This window comes from Microcaecilia unicolor, chromosome 3 (genome assembly GCF_901765095.1).
Source record: "Microcaecilia unicolor chromosome 3, aMicUni1.1, whole genome shotgun sequence".
Classification (NCBI taxonomy): Eukaryota; Metazoa; Chordata; class Amphibia; order Gymnophiona; family Siphonopidae; genus Microcaecilia; species Microcaecilia unicolor.
The window spans coordinates 135,987,752-136,007,073 of record NC_044033.1 but is presented as its reverse complement, the minus strand read 5'-3'; the positions used below and the strand labels follow the sequence as shown (position 1 = coordinate 136,007,073).

The 19,322-nt window shown below is 39.2% G+C and overlaps 1 protein-coding gene across 1 annotated transcript in view; it reads left to right on the top strand.

Moving 5' to 3' along the window:
- The window catches only part of FMN2 (formin 2), a 434,815-nt gene that overhangs the window by 281,224 nt on the left and 134,269 nt on the right, over nt 1–19,322 (top strand). The window contains exon 15 of the mRNA XM_030196386.1: nt 13,697–13,789. Coding sequence (XP_030052246.1) covers nt 13,697–13,789 — 93 coding nt within the window. The remainder of the gene's footprint in view (nt 1–13,696; nt 13,790–19,322) is intronic.

The following is a 19,322-nucleotide window of genomic DNA, read 5'->3' as shown; positions in this document are numbered from 1 at the left end:
ACCAAAACCTCTTTCCATGTAATATTTTTCCCACTCACATACCTTCCAATTGAAAATCCAAACCCTTTCTTTCCCTAGCAACACATCATCCATTTGACAGCCAGCACCATGTCATATTCACATGTCCCCCTACCTTAAAATCAGCAGCTACATTATGACAGTAATCCAGCCCACATTATTAGAAGTTTGTGTGGAGTCTCTTAACTTGCACAGTACTATGAAAAATATCCTTCCTTATGTCAGGCAAGTGAATATCATCTGGGTGATAAAGGCCTGGACAGTCCTATGTTAATTCATGCATGAGGACTATTCCACCCTGAGACCCCACAATTTTGGACTCTTCAACAGCAACTCTTTTCAAAGGTGCTCCACCACCTTCAGCTTCCTAGCATCCTGCCAGACCAACCAAGGAATTATTTATGACCAAACTAAACAAGTGCAAAGTTGGTATTAGATGGTCCCACAACATCTTACTAAGTCCCAGCCACTGGATGCTGACCGCCAATGCCACCAGCCAAGAATCAGTGTCCAGCATGACTCGGAAGTATGCTTCTTGACCCAAAAGATGGGTGTCTGTAGAGCCATGCACAGACATCCATAGGTAGAGGTCAATGAAACACTACAAAAAAAAAAAAAAGAAGGAAGTCGTAAGTTAACAATCCACTGCTCGAATGTAACCAAACACCCTAGCAAATGAATCAACATTGGAGAACCCTCTGTTCTGCAATGAAAAAAGCCGCCCCAATCCTAAGAGTGTGTCCCATAAGAGGAGGGGTCATGTCTGAGAGAAAAGGCAGAATGTACTTGAGAATACCAGCAAATTGAAAACGAGTCAAAGGATTCCCATCACTGTGTACAAGCCAATATAAGCCAACCCCATCTTCAGAATGCGTATAAGACCGAGCCAAGTGCACAGGACAGGAAGATACACTGGCAGACGGATACAACTACACAGAAAAGGAGGATACATTGGCAGACTGATTAAACTGGAGTCAGATATCCTGATCCTGCTGATCAATTTTGAAGCACCTAACATGCAAACAGAGTTCCAGGTTACCAACGGTACATCACTCAACAGAATACCTGTATTGCCATACACAGACTTAGAAAGGACGACCAGTTCACTGACATGCATTGCACCTAAAAATTGACCAGAAAGGCCACCCAAAATGTACAGGGCTTAAAATAGAGAACAAATGTGACCAAAAGCTCCCCAGCAGTGCAACCAACCCTTCATGTTAAAAAGTCAAGCGTACGAACCTCACTTCAAGGTCACTCTACTATGAGCATACCCACACATCAATTTGCAAATAAAAAATGAGGAAATGAAGGTCAAGGACTGCACCGTAAGACCAACCCAAACTTTGACTATAAAAGGAATTCAGCCACCCAGTGCACCTCCACTGGAAGAGAAACAAAAAGGTTGTGATGCTGCAAGAAAGCATGGAAATGACACCACCCAACAAAAGACTTCCCAGTATTTGAGGCCAAAAAGTTCTTCAATAGCCCCATAAAAGTTCCATGAACCGCTTCCACAAATCCACAGACATCCCCCAAAATAACATAACACTACCAGACACAGCAACTCAACTAACAGTGGGCAATGTGCTGACTGATGAGTAATAGCCTGAGCAACCATGAGATTATGAGAATATAAAGTAACCCTCCACATATATGACCTTGGAACCCCAAATAAATAGAGCCATCCAAACAAGCAATGCAACATTCTGACACAGCCCCTTATTTCTTCACTAGTGTAAGAAGCCTGAGCACAACATGCCCCCCCCTGAAAAAATAGATACCAAAATTGTGCCCCCCTCAATTAGATACCTAAACTGCCCCCCCATCAGCATCTATAAACAACTTGAGATCAACGTTAGACATGGAAAGCAGTAGGCAGATCTGTACCCCATTAAACTGAACCAAAAATGTTTTCCACAACCCCAGATCATCTGACACCTCAAGGAATATGAACACTAATACTTCTGCAAACGTTTCATTAACAGAGCTAAGCAGTGGCAAAATACTCTACCCATGGGGAATACCCTGAAAACAAAGTTGAAGTGCCCAGCCAAGGACTGTAGCTCATGCAAGTCAACTTCTCCTCCCTTTTTTTTTTCCTATGGATCCTTCTTGGCTAGATCAGGCTGGTGGTCTAGATGGAGACAGAAATGATGAATGACAGCTTTGGTGACATGATGTAGGAGCTTTGATAACTTTTGAAAAAAAGCTAAGGCACATTATGATCTCTTTTACACTGACATATCACAGAACGAACTCAAAATTCTTCACCTCTTGTCTTCTGTGATCTGCTCACTCTGACACACATCACACAGATATCTCTCTGAGCCAAGGAAACGCCCATTAATATGTCCCTCCTCAGACAACTCCCCCTCCCTTCACATCCTTAGCTGCCATGCAGAAGACAAATCAATACATTTGCTGACAGCCTGCTCTCTCTCACAACATGATATCATAAAGTACTGATAGGAAAATCGCACAGATCAAAATGCCAGCTTCCCTAACACAAACTATCTTTTATCAAACCCTATATATACAGAGAAAATGAATGAGAATTAGTATAAATTGGTGAAAAGATGGAGAAAGACATGAAAGCTGCAGGTAGAGGCTGTATAAAGATAGAGCTTGAAGACTGGATGGTGAAGATCAGTGAAAGTTTAGTGGATGGAGAGGCAGAAACATAACTGGAAGAGAGCTGAAAGTGAAAGATCGATGTCAGAGATGAATGTAAGGTGAGGAAGTGGAAAAGACAGTACAGGAGGAGGGAGATGGCAAATGGACAAGAGATCTTGGAAACAAAGTTAAGAGAAGATAGAGGAAAGCAAAAACCAGAGAATGGGAGCAACAATATTAGAAAAGCAAAATCACCAGACAACAATTTCAGTTTAATGACTAGAACATGTCAGTTTTTAAGTAGATCTACTGTCTTTGTTTTGCACAGTGCAAGAGGAAATAAAACACTATTTCTATTTCTTTGGTGTTGCACTGCATGCACAGTGTATTTTTGTGGGTTCATTAACATCTTTGTCTCTTTATTTCTACTTTTCATTTGTGTTCATGTATTCTGCACTAGTGCACTTAGTGAAGGTCTTTCTGTGTGACCAAGGCTATGAATTTTGTTAACAATGAGTTTCTGAGCAAGTCTGCCCTTAGGAGATGCAACTAGGGCAATTGCCCTGGGCCCCCCTTCCCAAAGGTGCTCCAGCCCTGTCCAAAACTGAAGAACACAACCTGCTAATTGGTTTTGGTTTTGATGCCCTCTTTAAAATTTCTGCTCTTGGCTGCTTCATCTCTAACACCAGCACTGTTTCTATACAAGGATCTGTAGTAGTCTACTTTGTTCAGTTTTCCCAATAGATGTATTGATGATTTAGGATCCACTGCAGTACTTAGTGCTGCTTTTTCCTGTGAGATATCTTGAAGTTGATGCCGTGATATTGTGGTAAATTTGCTCTGTAGATGTTGTGACATTTGTAGAGTGTTTTATATTACTTCACAATATGCCCGTTACTAGTGAGGTTGTATGTTGAAATAATTAAAAAAAAACAATGTTCCATAGAGAACAGAAACAGCAAAAAGTAGAGACAGCCAGAGGGTATCTCCAGTGACTTCATTATCCCCCTGGACGTCTCTGCTTTTTACTGTTGATATTGAAATCACAGCAGAATCAGAATTTTCTTTGTATAGGATTTCTGTGTGGAAGTGTCCTAGTTCTTCACCCATTCTTATGTGAGAGGAGAGGGGACTTCTGTGGACGCTAGTTGAGTTTGCATGAAATACCTGCAATTGTATTCTCCTATTGGTGTTTTTCTTCTCCCCTCTTTCTCTGTCCTATCGGCTATTGTAGTTCCTTGCCCCTTCTGTATCCATGTCTTTTGACTGTATTATATGTATATTTGGTGGCTTGTTTTCCCTTCCCTATTAGATTGTAAGCTGCCTAGGCATATATTTGATAAGCGGGATAGAAAGTTTCTAAGAAACTTGATGTGTGTTTACATCTAACTCTATGATGGTCCTATGTGAAGGTTCAGGGGTCAGTATTAATATTTTTTTTATTAGGTTCCTCAGATACAAAATTTGTGCTACAATATTGTCCGACTAAAATCAAGATTTGCTGATTATTTTTTCTTCTATTATACTACTATTACTTCTAATCATTTCTATAGTACTACTAGACGTGCAGCGCTGTACACATTATATAGCCCACAAATATAAAGTGTGTCTGTATTTTTCTTGCCTGACAACTGTTTTCAGTAGAAGAAAACCCCAGCTAGTCTCCTGACAAGAGCTATGAGGAGGACATCTCTTCTGGGTGCTTTACCAGCTTATAATCGAAAGTGATCGCCGGCCATCTTCCGACACAAATCGGGAGATGGCCGGCGATTTCTTAATAGCGGCGAAATCGGTATAATCGAAAGCAGCATTTTTGATAGCTTCGCCGCTTTCCCTTCACTTCGCTGGTGAAAGTTCAAGGGGGCGTGTCGGTAGATTAGCGAAGGCGGGACATGGGCGTGGCTACCAGATGGCCGGCTTTCGCTGATAATGGGAAAAAAAAGTGGCGTTAAGCAGTATTTCGCCAGCTTTACTTGGTCCTTTTATTTTCACGACCAAGCCTCAAAAAGGTGCCCCAACTGACCAGATGACCACTGGAGGACATGGGGTATGACCTCCCCATACTCCCCCAGTGGTCACCAATTCCCTTCCAAACTAAAAAAATAAAACTAAAAACCTTTTTTGCCAGCCTGTATGCCAGCCTCAAATGCCGTACCCACCTCCATGACAACAGAATGAGTTGTATCCTCCGACAGCCTTTCCTTGGTTGCGATGTGGCTCTCGGGTGAGTGTGACACCTTTTCTGTTAGGTGCCCTGCAGAGTCACATTAGCAATGCATTGTAGTGGGTGTAGGGTACTGGGCTCTACTCCCATGGAGCTTTTCCCCCCTTCTAACTGGGTCAGAGTGTGCCCTGTTTTGTTTCTTGTTGTAGTCCATGCGGTAGTGGCCATTTTTGTAAGCCAGTTTTAGTTCCCTTTCCTGTGTTACCCACGTTAGAGAACATAGTTCTTACCTTGAATGGTGCTGAAAGAGGGCATTGCACACCATTGTGCCAGCTCTGACCTACTGCTAATCTTAGTACCAGGGGACTTTTTGCCAGTGGGGCACAACCTCTGATCTGCAGTTAGCTGTGAGTAAACGTGGTTATTTCAAGAAAGGACTTTTTCAGAGAGATAAGTCTTCAGGTGTGAACTGGTGTGCCAAAGTTATACAGCAGCAATAAGTCCTAGAGGCTGTATGCAGGTCCCTGGAGCAATTTTAGTTTGTGCAGTACATTTGTGGATAGTGGCTTTGGGGGGCTCAGCTCCCAAAGTAAGGGAGCTATGCACATGGGAGCTTTTCTGAAGTCTACCGCAGTGACCCCTAGGGTGGCTGGTTGGTGTCCTGGCATGTCAGGGGGGCCAGTGCACTAAAAATGCTGGCTCTTCCCACGGCCAAATGCCTTGAATTTGACCGGGGTTTGAGATGGCTGACATAACTTTCCATTATCGGTGAAAAACAAACCCGGCCATCTCAAAACCGGTGAACTCCACGGCATTTGGCCAGGCTAAACCGTATTATTGAAAAAAAAAGATGACTGGCCATCTTTTTTGATAATACGGTTCCGGCCAGCTGTAGCGTCGCCGCCAACATAGATCGCCGGCGATCTATCTGGCTGGCGACGTTCGATTATGCCCCTCTTTGTATGTGTGGTGGGGAGGGGGGGGAACGTCTCATACCTCATTCAAGTATGTGCGGTGGGGGGGGGAACGTCTCATACCTCATTCAGGCAACAGATTTCCTTGAGCCACCTCGGGTGTAGAACAGTAATCATTTCTATAAAGTCTATTAATTGGGTGGAGACTACCTATTTTGACCAGCTTAGCAACACGTTGAAGATTAGAAATTGGTCAAAAGTGCACAAGTTAGTTGGATCCACATTGGGTTTAAGTTGAGATGTCATATATACCATCCTCCAGCTTTAAGGGACTATGGCTTGATCTGGACAAGCATTTATTAATGAGTGCAGTAATGGTAATAAGGTCAGTTTTTTTTTTTCTCTTTTTTAGCATATATGCAGGCATGTGATTCAGTGGTGATGCTGAAGCATCCGCACTTTTCTATATCCAAGCATCCAAGTATGATTTGGTATTAAATGTCAGGGAACAGCTCATTGTAGCAGATGGTAAATTATTCAACAACAATGGAATCAATAGAATCATAGTTTCTCTCTCTAGAACCTAGCCTTGGCAATCTAGATTAGATATTAAAGGGCCCTTCTACCAAGCCACAGTAAAAAGTGGTTTGCAGTAGTGTTGGTTCATGGGATTGCTACACGCCAGGCTACTTTTAACTGCAGCGGGAAAAGGCATTTTTTAATAGCTGTTAATGGCCTTGCACCAATATCAAAATAAGCGCACGGCAATTTACTGCCTGAGCCTTACTAACACCAATTTAGTAGGTGGTAAGGGCTCACGAGCTAATCTGATGGTAATTGGGCACTGCACGACAATGTGCCCCGCTGCACAGTTACCACCAGAAACACACCTACTCCCCACCCCACGCTAGAAAATAAAAATGATAAATAAATAACTTGTTATTCAAAAGCTGAGAGAGGCTGGTTTCAGGGAATGGTAGGGTTAGGTTGAACCCCTGGGTAGAGAGGGGGAGTGAGAGTAAGCTGGCAGGCGATAGACAGCGGGCCTCGGCACCACACCAGAGTGGGACGCATTCAAGGCAAGCAATCTCTGCATGAATAGACATCGGGACCAGGACATTGGCGCAAACAGCATCCCTAGGGATTGACAGCATTTAAATAAAGCTGCAGCTCTTTATCACTTGCATTAATACAATATGGATAATGCCAATGGTACGTGTAGTAGGGTGAGTGTACAGAGGAGACTGGATAGTCTGGCTGTGCATGTTATTTTGCAGAGTATGCTAAACCACTTCTTTATTCCTGTTTCCATTACATAAAGGTTTAATGGGCTATCTGCACAGCCAGCAGACTCCTAATCCTAAACCAGATGTAAACTAAAGCCAGGTCTTGTCAATTTGAGAGTTATATTTTTCTGTCCTCCATTCCAAACAAGGAATTGTCTTCGGACTCCCTTGAACCCTCAGGAGTTCTTTACTGTAAGTTGAACAATGCCTTTAAGAAGTTTCTATGTCTAATTACTTAACTTTTTTTTCCTTTCATTTTAACGTAAATCATGCCTTCCTTGCCTGTTTTAAATTATGGCTTTTTCAAATTCTAGATTGCAATTTTAAAAGTTAAATAAGGGCATAGACAGCCATCTATTTTATGAAGATATTCATGAGCTGTCTGTCTTTAAAATAAATCAGGAAAATTAATTGCTGGCTCTAATTGTTTCTCTTGTATGTGATGTCCAGGACCTTTCTGGCACCATGTCCTGGGTTATTTGTAAGGGGGAAAAAAGCCCAAACAATTTTGAAGACACAAAAGTTAATGAAGAGTAGCGTCGTCTTGCATTGTAATTTTTGCAGTGTCAGTGTGAAGGTTAGCACAGATTAATCTTCCTTCTGGAGCATGCTTGCCTGATGTAGAACAGGGATAGGATTAATGTTTAGTATCTGAGTTGTGTAAAACTGTCATCTTTGCTGCAGGCTATAATTTAACTAGTGCTGTTAAGTTTCGATGTTACTATTTTAATGAGGGATTTTTTTTAAGTAATCTTGTTAATTTTTTTACCATTCTACATTTCCTGATTGCAAATTACACCAATATACATTTGACCAAATATCTGAATATCTTCTGGACTGTCCAGTAACTTGCCAAGTGCAAGACAGCTAATGGAAAAGGTCATATAGATATCTGTGGGGCCGACAAGTAGGCAAATGCCTTTTGGTAGCCAACCCAGCAAAGGTACATCAGCACTGCAGCTAATGTAAAGTTGACTTCCAAAAGGCATTTGCTGGTAGCCAACTTTACATCAGCTGCAATGTCATACCAGCATGGGAACAGGGGCAACAAATTGTTATCCAAGAGTGGCCAGGGTTATAAATCCACAGCTGGATATGTTGCCTCTCCTCTCTTCCCCCCTTCCAGTAAGTGTGTGTGATACTTCTGGGGAGTGGTGTTTTGGTAATGTGTAATGTATGTAATTCGATTTTAATTTTTTATAATATAAATCATTTGAAACTTAGAGCCTACCAAATAAGAAAAATACTGGCTTATATGTTAAGTTTATTGTAAGCATCTAAAAGTTATATTGATTTGGTTGTGGTAGAGCATCCCTACTTAACCTACCATACCAGTTGGGCTCGCTGACAAATTTTGTAATGTTTGTTTTTCCTGTCTGCATCTAATTGTGCAAAGGGGCTAAAACTTGGTGGAAATTGTCATAACCAATGTTCCTTTTTGTGGAGAGGTGCTCGGCGTTATCTATATCCCATGTGGAAATTTAAGCCTATTATATGAAATTTAGGCATACTTTACAGAATATTTTTCCATGTGGAATTTTCAGGCGCCTTATATAGAATCTAGCCGTATATGCTTAGAGGTGATTCTGTGCCTCCACATAGGTTTCTTAGGTATCAAGAAGCCCTTAAGAGTGAAGGGACAGGGTTGCCACAGGGCCTGTGAGTACATCCTGGTTTATAGGCCCTGCACTGATTTTCTTTTTATCTTTTGCTCTTAAAATTATGGGGACAATGTTGGTGCCTCTGGTTGATCTTTCCCCATAGCATGGTTTCTGCTTTTCAATGGCCTATAAAACATTTTACAAGAAAACTCTTAATGGCCTTTATATAATAATCAATAGCGTTATTCAATCAGTTCTATATGGAAGTGAATTATGAAATCCATACAGGACAGGAGAGAACTCCAATAGAAATCCTGCATCTTGCATTGGATTCATGGAAACTCTCCCAGCAGTAAGTGCAGAATAGAAATAGGATTTTTCTCCTTGCAAGCTACCACATAAATATAATTGGATTCTGGTATTATTTCAGCAGCAGCAATAGAAATTCCTTTCCATACTAGACACATTGTCAAAAAAGCACAAAGCTTTTACTGGGAAAACAGAACAAATTAAACAGTACAGATCTATACACACATCATATGAAGAACATGGACAGACTCTCACCAAATGCTGAAAAAGGAACCAAACATTTTTGAAAACAAACCATGAAAGCAAAGCTGAACTGGAAATGCCAAGAAGCCATAATCTGCTAAGCAACAGTGTGGAGAAAAAGTCCAATACTAAGTAAAATACAAAGAAAAGAGAGGGACATTTCCAAAGCTTATATACTGCAATGATTGAAAATATGCTAAATATTGTGCTGTGTATGGTGACCAAAAAAACCAAACAGTATGCTAGGAATTATTAGAAAAGGAATAGTGAATAAGACCAAAAAATACTATGTTTCTATATTGCTCCATGGTGCGAACACACCTTGAGTATTATGTTTAGTTCTTATCGCCGTATCTCAAAAAAGATATAGCAGAATTACAAAAAGGATCAAAGAAGAGCAACCATAATGATAAATGGGATGTAACTCCTCTCATATGAGGAAAAGCTAAAGAAGTTAGGGCTCTTCAGCTTGGAAAGGAGACTGATGAGGGAAGGTATGATTGAGGTCTACAAAATCCTGAGTGGTGTAGAACAAGTAGAAGTAAATCAGTTTTTTACTTGTTCCAAAATTACGAAGACTAGGGGACACTCGAGGAAGTTACATGGAAATACGTTTAAAACAAACGAAAGGAAATATGGAATCTTCGCTGGAGGATGTGGTAACAGCGGTTTGTACATCTGGGTTTAAAAAAAGGTTTGGACAGGTTCCTGGAGGAAAAGTCCATAGTCTGCTATAGAGACAGATACGGGGAATCAACTGCTTGCCCTGGGATTTGTTTCATGGAATGTTGCCATGATTTGCGTTTTCTGCTAGGTACTTCTTAGAAACAGGATACTGGGCTAGATGGACTATTGGTCAGACCCATTATGGCTACTCTTGTGTTCTTAAACATAAACATAGTAGATGACGGCAGAAAAAGACCTGTACGGTCCATCCAGTCTGCCCAAGAAGATAAATTCATATGTGCTACTTTTTTATTTGTACTGTCCTCTTCAGTGCACAGACCATATAAGTCTGGCCAGCCCTATCCCCACCTCCCAACCACCAGCTCTGGCACAGACCCTATAAGTCTGCCCAGCACTATCCCCGCCTCCCAACTATAGCGGAAAGATTGAATTAATGTTTTGCTTCAGTTTTAACGGAAGAAGATTTGTGATCCACCTGTATGAGAAACGGTTTTCAAGGGTGATGATGCGAAGGAACTAAAAGAAATCTTGGTGAACCTGGAAGATGTATTGACCCAAATCGACAAGTTAAAAGGGATAAATCACCTGGACCAGATGGTATACACACCAGGGTACTGAAAGAATTAAAACATGAAAGTGCTGTTCTGCTGTTACTGATCTGTAACCTGTCGTTAAAATCATCCATAGTACCTGAGTATTGAAGGGTGGGCAATGTAACACTGATTTTTTTTTAAAGGGTTCCAGGGGTGATCCAGCAAATTACAGACCAGTAAGCCTGACTTCAGTGCCGGGCAAAATAGTGGAACTATAATAAAGAATAAATTGTAGAACATGTAGACAAACATGGATTGATAAGACAGTCAACATGTGTTCAACCAAGAGAAGTCTTGTCTCACTAATTTGCTTCATTTCTTTGAAGGCATGAAAAAAACTATGGATACTGGTGAGCTGATTGATCTAGTATATTTAGATTTTCAGAAAGCCTTTGACAAAACTCCTCATGAAACTCCTGAGAAAATTATCATGGGATAAGAGGCAAAGTCTTTCTGTGGATTAGGAATTGGTTATTGGACAGAAAATAGAGGATAGTGTTAAACGGCCATGTTTCTCAGTGGACGGTGAATAGTGGAGTACCATAGAGATCTGTACTGGGACTGGTGCTATTTAACATATTTATAAATGATCTGGAAATTGGAACAATTAGTGAGGTGATTCAATTTGCAGATGACCCAAAACTATTCAAAGTTGTCAAAATACATTCGGATAGTGAAAACTTACAGGAAGACCTTAGGAAACTGGAAGACTGGACATCCAAATGATAGATTAAATTTAATGTGGACAAATGCAAAGAGATGCACCTTTGGAAGAATAATCCGAATCATAGTTATCTGATGCTAGGGTCCACCTTAGGAATTAGCACCCAAGAAAAAGGTGTCATTGTAGACAATACGCTGATATGTTCTGCCCAGTGTGTGGTGGCAGCCAAAAAAGCAAACAGGATGCTAGGAATTATTAGGAATGCGGTGCAAAATAAGACCAAGACTATTATAATGCCTCTGTATTGCTGCATGGTGTGACCTCACCTTGAGTATTACGTTAAATTCTGGTCACCATATCTCAAAAAAGATATAGCGGAATTAGAAAAGGTTCAAAAGAGAACAGCTAAAATAATAAAGGGGATGGAACTCTTCTCATATGAGGAAAGTGTAAAGATGTTAGGGCTTTTCAGCTTGGATAAAAGACAGCCGAGGGAGAGATATGATTGATGTCTATAAAATCCTGAGTGGTATAGAACAAAAAGTACAAAGACCAGAGGGCCCTCGATGAAATTACATGGAAATACTTTTAAAACAAATAGGAGGAAATATTTTTCACTCAAAGAATAATTAAGCTCTGGAACTCACTGCAGGAGGGTTTGGTAACAGCATATCTGGGTTTAGAAAAGGTTTGGAAAAGTTCTATAGTCCGTTATTGAGATGGATATGGAGGAAGCCACTGCTTGCCCCAGGGTTTGTAGCATGGAATGTTGCTACTAATTGGGTTTCTGCCAGGTACTTGTGACCTAGATTGGTCACTATTGGAAGCAGGATACTGTACTAGATGGACCATTGGTCTGATCCAGTATGGCTATTCTTATGTTATCATGACACCAGTTATTAAGGAAGATGACCATGTGGCAATTAAAAAAGGTTCTAGGGTTATTTTGAAAATCATTGGGGATAGAGAACACCCTGATGAGTTCAGGATCAGAAAGATAATTATTTGCTAAAATACGAGCTGAGTGTATGGACCTTAATTTTGTTAAAGGACTCAGAAGTCCCAAACCAATGTACAACATGGGAGAGGTATCACCATTTCAGCCTATCAAATTCTTTCTGAGTGTCTTTTGAGAGGGCAACAATGGGTTCTGAATAGGATTTAGCTGAAGTTGAAATACGGTGAAACAAGTGGGCATTGCCCATGATTAACCTGTTGGGCATGAACCCATCTTGATTGTAGTTAATGATTTTAGAAATGATTTTAACTACTCTATTTGCCAGAAGTTTAAATTAATTTTGTAGCCTAAGAAATAGGTTGAAAATTACAGACTTGTGTGTGGTCTTTGTTGGGCTTAGGGAGTATAGTTTTTGTTGCTTTTCTGAATCTGTTAGTAGTAATTTTATTTTTCAAATCTGAAAATAGGATTGAAAATGTGGGATTAAGTCTTAGCTAAAAAAAAAATTTTAATTCACTGAAGAGTCCATCAGGACCTGGTGTCTTCCCTGTTTTAAGTTGTTTAATCGCTTTTAGAATGTTTTGGGGATTTATGGGGGAATTGAGAAGTGTTTTGTCTGAGTCAGAGAAACTACTGTAGGTATATCTGTAGAATCTAGAAATTGATTTAAACCTGGATTAAAAAGTCATTCCAGAATATATAATTTGGAATAAAAGGCATGAAAAGCCTGGAGTATATCCAATGATTTGGTTAATGCTCTTTTTTTATCACAATAAATTAATGGAATTTGTATTTTCCTTTTTCCTTTTTAAGTAATTGGCATGCATCCAGCTGCTTCTATTCATTTTAGCATATTGTGTTCATTTTTGGATAGAAATTTTTTTCCAGCTCTTAAGGCCTAAATCTTATTATATTCATATTTTTGCTGAAGAAGCTTACTAAGCAGAACAGGGTTAAGTATTGTCGTTCTATTGATTTAATGTCAGCTTCCAGATCAGTTAAGCAGTTATTATTTACTTTGTTTAAATGAGCAGTTAGATGAATTCTCCTCTTACGGAGGCTTTGAAAGTTTCCCATTTGGTAATATGTAATTTGTTGATATTTTCCTCCATTAATAAATTAGAATAGAGCCTCCAGAGTGGATTTTTTTGTTGTTGCATATTGTGTGTAAAATTGAATTTGAATTGAAATAAATGCATGGTCGAAGATGGTAATGGAGTCTATATGGTGTTCTTTAAATTGGAAAGGTACCATGATGTGATATTTGATTTCTTTTTTGAAGTGTATTTTTGTGATTGTATTTCTTGATTTCCTGCTCATGTTGTGAGTTATAAGTGAACTAAATTCAAATAAAAAAAAAATTCAACATATTTTGGGAAAAGCAAAGCAAAATTTATAAATTCTTTACTACCAAATATGTCTGTTTCTCATCTGTTGTTAGCACAGACTGTGTTCCTGTCTCATTGTGCAGTTTAACTATTACCTGCTATACTAGTTTCTTTATATAGAGATTAAGAAACATGCAAGAGATCAGTCAGACTACTTGTTTCTTACAGAGAAGCGTCCTTAATATTCAGCCTACATTAGACCAGTTCCAACTCATCTGTATATTTCTGAAGCATGCGTCTTTGTTTTGCTTTCAGCATGCGAGACAGAAGCACAGAAAGTTTATCGGATATCCTTGGAAGAGCACGTTCAACCTTTCAAAGAAAAAATGGAGCAGTTCATTGTTGAAGGTAAACAACCATTATTTAGCCTTTCCAGGCTTTTTCAAAGACAAAGGTGGAGACACTGTTTATAAGAGCAGAGTGGGAGTATTTGCTTTGGCATCAGTCTGTGGTTTAGTTCAGTCATTTATCACAACTTTAAAAAGAATAATAGCAATAGTGCATGAAGGCAGTGTATGTGATATTCCCTGTCTTCTGACAGGCGACTCAAATTCCATTGGGTTTAAAGTATTCATAGCACAATCCTACATGAAAAATGTTGCTCTAAGAATTAAAAGGCCTAAAATGAAGGAGATATTGTTTAGTTCAAGCTGATGTGCAAGTAAAGGGTTTTTGGCCAAGCCATTGTACAAACAACAAGTATAATTCATTAGGATTATCCAGAATTTCTAAGATGGAGGTAACCTTTTCTATGCAATGAACTGAGAGTTCTTTGCATTAATTATTTTAGGTGCATAGTGTTTGCAGTTGGGCATCCACATTAAATAAATTACAGTAGCAGGAGGCATAAGACAAAATTCATTTTGTAGCAGAGGAATCTGGCGTTGGCATTACTGACAGTCCTCAATTCTTGTTGATATCTAGTATATTCTCAAAATTTGAATGTGAGCTACATAGTCCTCATGTTGCTCTTAAATTATGAGGGCTGCAATGCCAAGTGACTACTAACTTTGCATGTACTGAATATTAAATAATAGATATGTAGGATGTTGCTACAGTTGAAGGTCTCTTAGGCCCCTGTTATTAAATTGCAGTAAGGTTTTGCAGTTAACACATGGTAACTGTAAAAATTAGCATGCAGTGACTGCAAAACCTCAGTGTTAATTGTTCGATGTGTTGCTGGCCGTAGAATTAATGCAGTGAAAAATTTGCTACCATGCGTTAACTGCATGACAGCTGCTATTAATATACCTCTTCAGGTGGCATTTACAGTTCGGTTTTCTGCCATGTTTACAGTTAAAGGGTGGTCAAGAATGTTTAACTGTAATGTATATTCCAGGTCCTAAATGGCTTTTTCCATGTTAGTTGTTTTTAATATAGCAATTGACGTGCTGATAATTACCATGTATTAATTAATGTGGTAAACAATTTGCATATTCTCCTGTTTACTAAAGCGTGGTGAGAATTTACTAGGATCGCTAATGAGCAGGATTTACATATATCTAACTTCCTTAAAAGGAGAAAAAGACATCAGAAGCTTGACTTTCTAACAGTATTATTAGTAACTGAAATAGCTGTGTGAACGTCCTCATGGGTCTAAAATCCTCTTCCGATTTTTATAGCAATTAATTGTATAGTACATAATTTGAATTTTCTATACATTGTGTTAGTGGTTTCTAACTCAAAAGTGAAAATGTGAACATATCTGTAGCATAGGAATCGGTATTTTGCTTGACCGGGTTGCTCAACAGTGCGCCTGTTTCAAGGTACACTTCTTCAGGAGCAAAAACCATCAATTTTGCTTTTTTGATCCTAGTCACAGAACTTATTGCTTTAGCTTTAACATTATTAACATCTTCATTAAAATAAATATGGAATTTTACCTGATGTGGTATCTTCATGAGTTTTGCCTCAATGCTGCCAAAATTACTAGGCAAACAGGTCACAGCACAGCTGTGGTAGGTTATCACATGGCCATGACACACCATACACTAATTTGCATGGTAGCTTTTTGCCATGTTAGGGGGCAGAAAAGGGGGTAGAAAGTTAGCTGGCTATTGGCATGGACAGTGCTTGCAGGTAATGCATGGTAAGCTACACTTACCAGAGGTGTCCTTAGTTAAGTGGCACCTCAGGAATAAGACTGCTGCTAAGGGTTAGATCTGCCATTTTGAACTTGGGCTGGTAACTGAGCAGGAGTTTCAAGAGGTCGCTCTAGCCTCATTACTAACTTGCTAGAAGGGCTCATGATGGTGCATGGGGGGAAGTGGTGAGATGATGGGAATGCTGCAAGGAAGATAATTTTTTTGTAAAGCAGTAGGCTGAATAATTGCTTCCAGGTAGTATAAATACAAGAGGGAACTGTTTCTTAAGCTGCGTTATAGGTGCGTTAAAATTTTTAACGCGCAGTGGCTGTGTACGCACCTACAATATCCCTGTAGGTGCCAACACGGTTAGCACGCACACTAACTGTAGACACGTTAAAAACGTTAACGCACCTTAGTAAACAGAGCCGTTAATATTCTATCTGTAGAAGCATTTATTGTGTGGCAAGTGTATTACAGTAACTACAGATTAATTTTTCATTAAAATATTTTAAAAGCGGTGTTTAAATAGTGAACATTATCATATTTTTATATATTTCTAACATTGGGTTGGTCTGCCTTCTTTGGGGAGGGGAGCACAAAAGGTAAGGAAGTCATATTGGCAGTTGGAGGGAGGATGGCTAATTCATCCATTAGCACCCGCCCCACCACATTTAGGGGAGCACTGCCCCCCCCCCCCCCCATTCATACCCAAACTACACTTATGATATTTATCTTTCAAATAAATTAGAAAACACACAAACATTTTTGGATATTAAAGTTGAAAGGAAATTTCTATCATAATCCATACAGTGCTATGTTAGTGTATCTGAATATCTGTCACCATTGTACAGCACTGTGCATGTTCAGTAGCACTGTAACAAATAAGTTTTATTAGATTATTCATCTAAGTGGCTGGCTGTTTATATTAGTTTCATATAATTTTTCTGTGGCATATTCATCAGCACTCTTGCTTTATGAAGAATTCCCACCTCATAGTATGTTTGGTTTCATTTATAATGGCCATCTTCTTCTAATTAAATTGTTGCCTTGTGTTGGGTCATGTGCAGTTGGGCTACAGCTGTGATCCTCAAGGCCTCAAACACATTTCTGATTTGTTTAGTAACCAAACTATGTAGCGTAACAGTTGTTAGACCAAATATATATCTTACATATTTATTGAGAGTAGCCTGGAAATCCTGGCATTTTTGAGACCACAAACATTTGAAGATGGCATGATTAGAATTAGGATGCTACTAAAGAGAGACAGGATGGAGGAGACGGGATTGGCTTGAGCCGAGGCTTAAAACCTTAAGAGTCCTGTAAGGTTTAGGATTTGAGTAAGAGAAGTATGTTGGAATGACTACATAATAATCTCACCTCAGAGCAAATGGAGGTATATGGATTGCAGCTTCCCTAATTCTAGTGCATCAAGAGGGCTGCTTTAACTTTGAGATTTCTCGGCGATTAGCCACTCTAATACACATTACAAACAAGAATGTCAAGATTAAAATAAATGTACCATTAACAAGAATGTCAAGATTAAAATAAATATACAATTAACACAATCTTAATGACCATTCATCAGGCAACATTGCAGTGTAATATCTCCCATTTAAGGAGTCAAAAAGCAACAAGGCAGGTGATCCACCAAATCCAATACGGAAGATAAAACAGAGCAGACCTTGTAAAAAAAAAAAAAAAAAAAAAAAAAACCAGTTTTAACTAGATTAAAAGCTCCCAGAAATTTAACATAAAATGTTCGACGTGACCATGTTTCGCCAGTATAAAATGGCTGTATCAGGGGCAGTGGGACATCAGCTTATATAAAATTCCAAAAAGAGCAGAGCTTGGCTGATGTAACTGTTAAAACATATTCAATCACAGCGTTTTAATGAGACTGATCCCAGAATCTAGCTTGCAAATGTTTTAAAAGTTACACCAGCCAAGCTCCGCTCTTTTTGAAATTTTATATCAGCTGGTGACCCACTGCCCCTGACGCAGCCATTTTATACTGGCGAAACATGGCCACATCGAGCATTTTATGTTAAATTTCTGGGAGCTTTTAATCTATTAATAAAACTTTTTTTTACAAGGTCTGCCTTGTTTTATCTTCCGTATCTCCCATTTATACATTTTCCAGTATCAGGTTAACACGATACAGTGCCCTCTTTTATATGATTATCAATATCACATTTACATATATGAAAACATTTTACAACATACAAGATTTCACTCTGTCTCCTATACAAATGAGATAGTTCAACACTTTCAATTTAAATTACAAGTATGCAGTTCTATCTAATAATAGAAATGAAAAAATGTAGTCCCATGTCTTACATACACTATTATTAGTTTGTGCATGGAAAAATATATCAGAACGGTATTATTAGAAGAGGGTTAACATATCTGTTTTCTTGTAATGGAGCACTTCCAATGTGCTCCCTGTGTACTGCTTTGTTTTTCTTGCTGGGATTGAATTTAGGCTTGAAAGAGTACATGTTGAAAGCAGGATATCTTATACTGCTCTTTGTTTGACAGGCTTTTGATCTGGCTGAGTTTTTCTAAGGGATTTTGTTTATCTAAATACAATTGGCATGTGTTCTCAGCTAAATGGTACCCTTGAGTCATGTAACAAAACAAAGGAACAGTTTCATTTTAACACCTTGAGGTGTGTCTCCTTTGGGAATGTGCTGATTTCTTGAAAGTACATTAATGTATGATCAGCTATATTTTACAACAGAGTATTTCCAAAATGCGGAAAAACTAATTTGCTTTAAACCACAGAGACCACGTATGTCTAATGACCAAGAAATAACATTTATTCTAGTTGTTTTTGCCTGGATACATTGATTGAGCAAATAGTACGGAGGTACTGATCCATTAAACCAGTACACTAACCTTGGTTTAACACAAATGTTAACTAAATGCCTATTCATTCCATTCTGAACATGTATTTTAAAGTGTCTACTAACAGAGAAAAAAAATGACAGCAGATGAAACCATATGCTCAGGGCAGACTGAAAGGGGTTGTGCCACCCTGAGCCAAGTTTTGCTCTTGTTACTCCATTTTGGGCCCAGTCTGTAGTATGAACTTCACAGATGTCTGTGCTTAGACTGCAGGAATGCACCCACACTGAATGGTGCCTGTGTTTTTCTATTTGGGTTGGTCCTTTTCTCTTTACCAGTTCCTCTTGTTGGCTTTTCCTGAAGCCATTTTCCAGTATTTCATTTCCATATACTTTTTCTTCCTGCTCCTTGCCTTCTTTCATTCAACCCCTATATCTCTGATGTTGAAACAGGAATTACCACTTCTTGTATTTGAAACTGGCTGTGTGGTCCACAGCAGATGAACAGAACAGCAATGGGAGCAATAGAATTGTTTCTGCCCTTGTGAAGGGGGTGAGCCTGTGAGGCAGGCTTTCAGTGTCCTTCAGCTTGGGCATCCTGAGCCAGCACCTCGCTGCTTTTGCCCCTTAAGCTGACCCTGCATGCAGTCTGTCTAGTCTTCACTACACTAGTCACATATGCTGATACAAATTTAAGCTGCTGGTCTTGCCCTACTGTAAAACGAAGTAAAGTTATACTTACTCCATAGCTCCTTAATATTTATCTAATTAATCCCACTGATCGTTTTTTTGTGTGTGTGTGATAGAGCTATTCACAGCAGACCTGATACTTGAGGAACATGCTATATTGGGATCATATTTGAAAATATTTTTATAGTATTTTCTGTAGGGATTTTCTTAACCTACTGGATGTCTAAAGAATGTGAGTGTGTATAGATGTATAGCTAC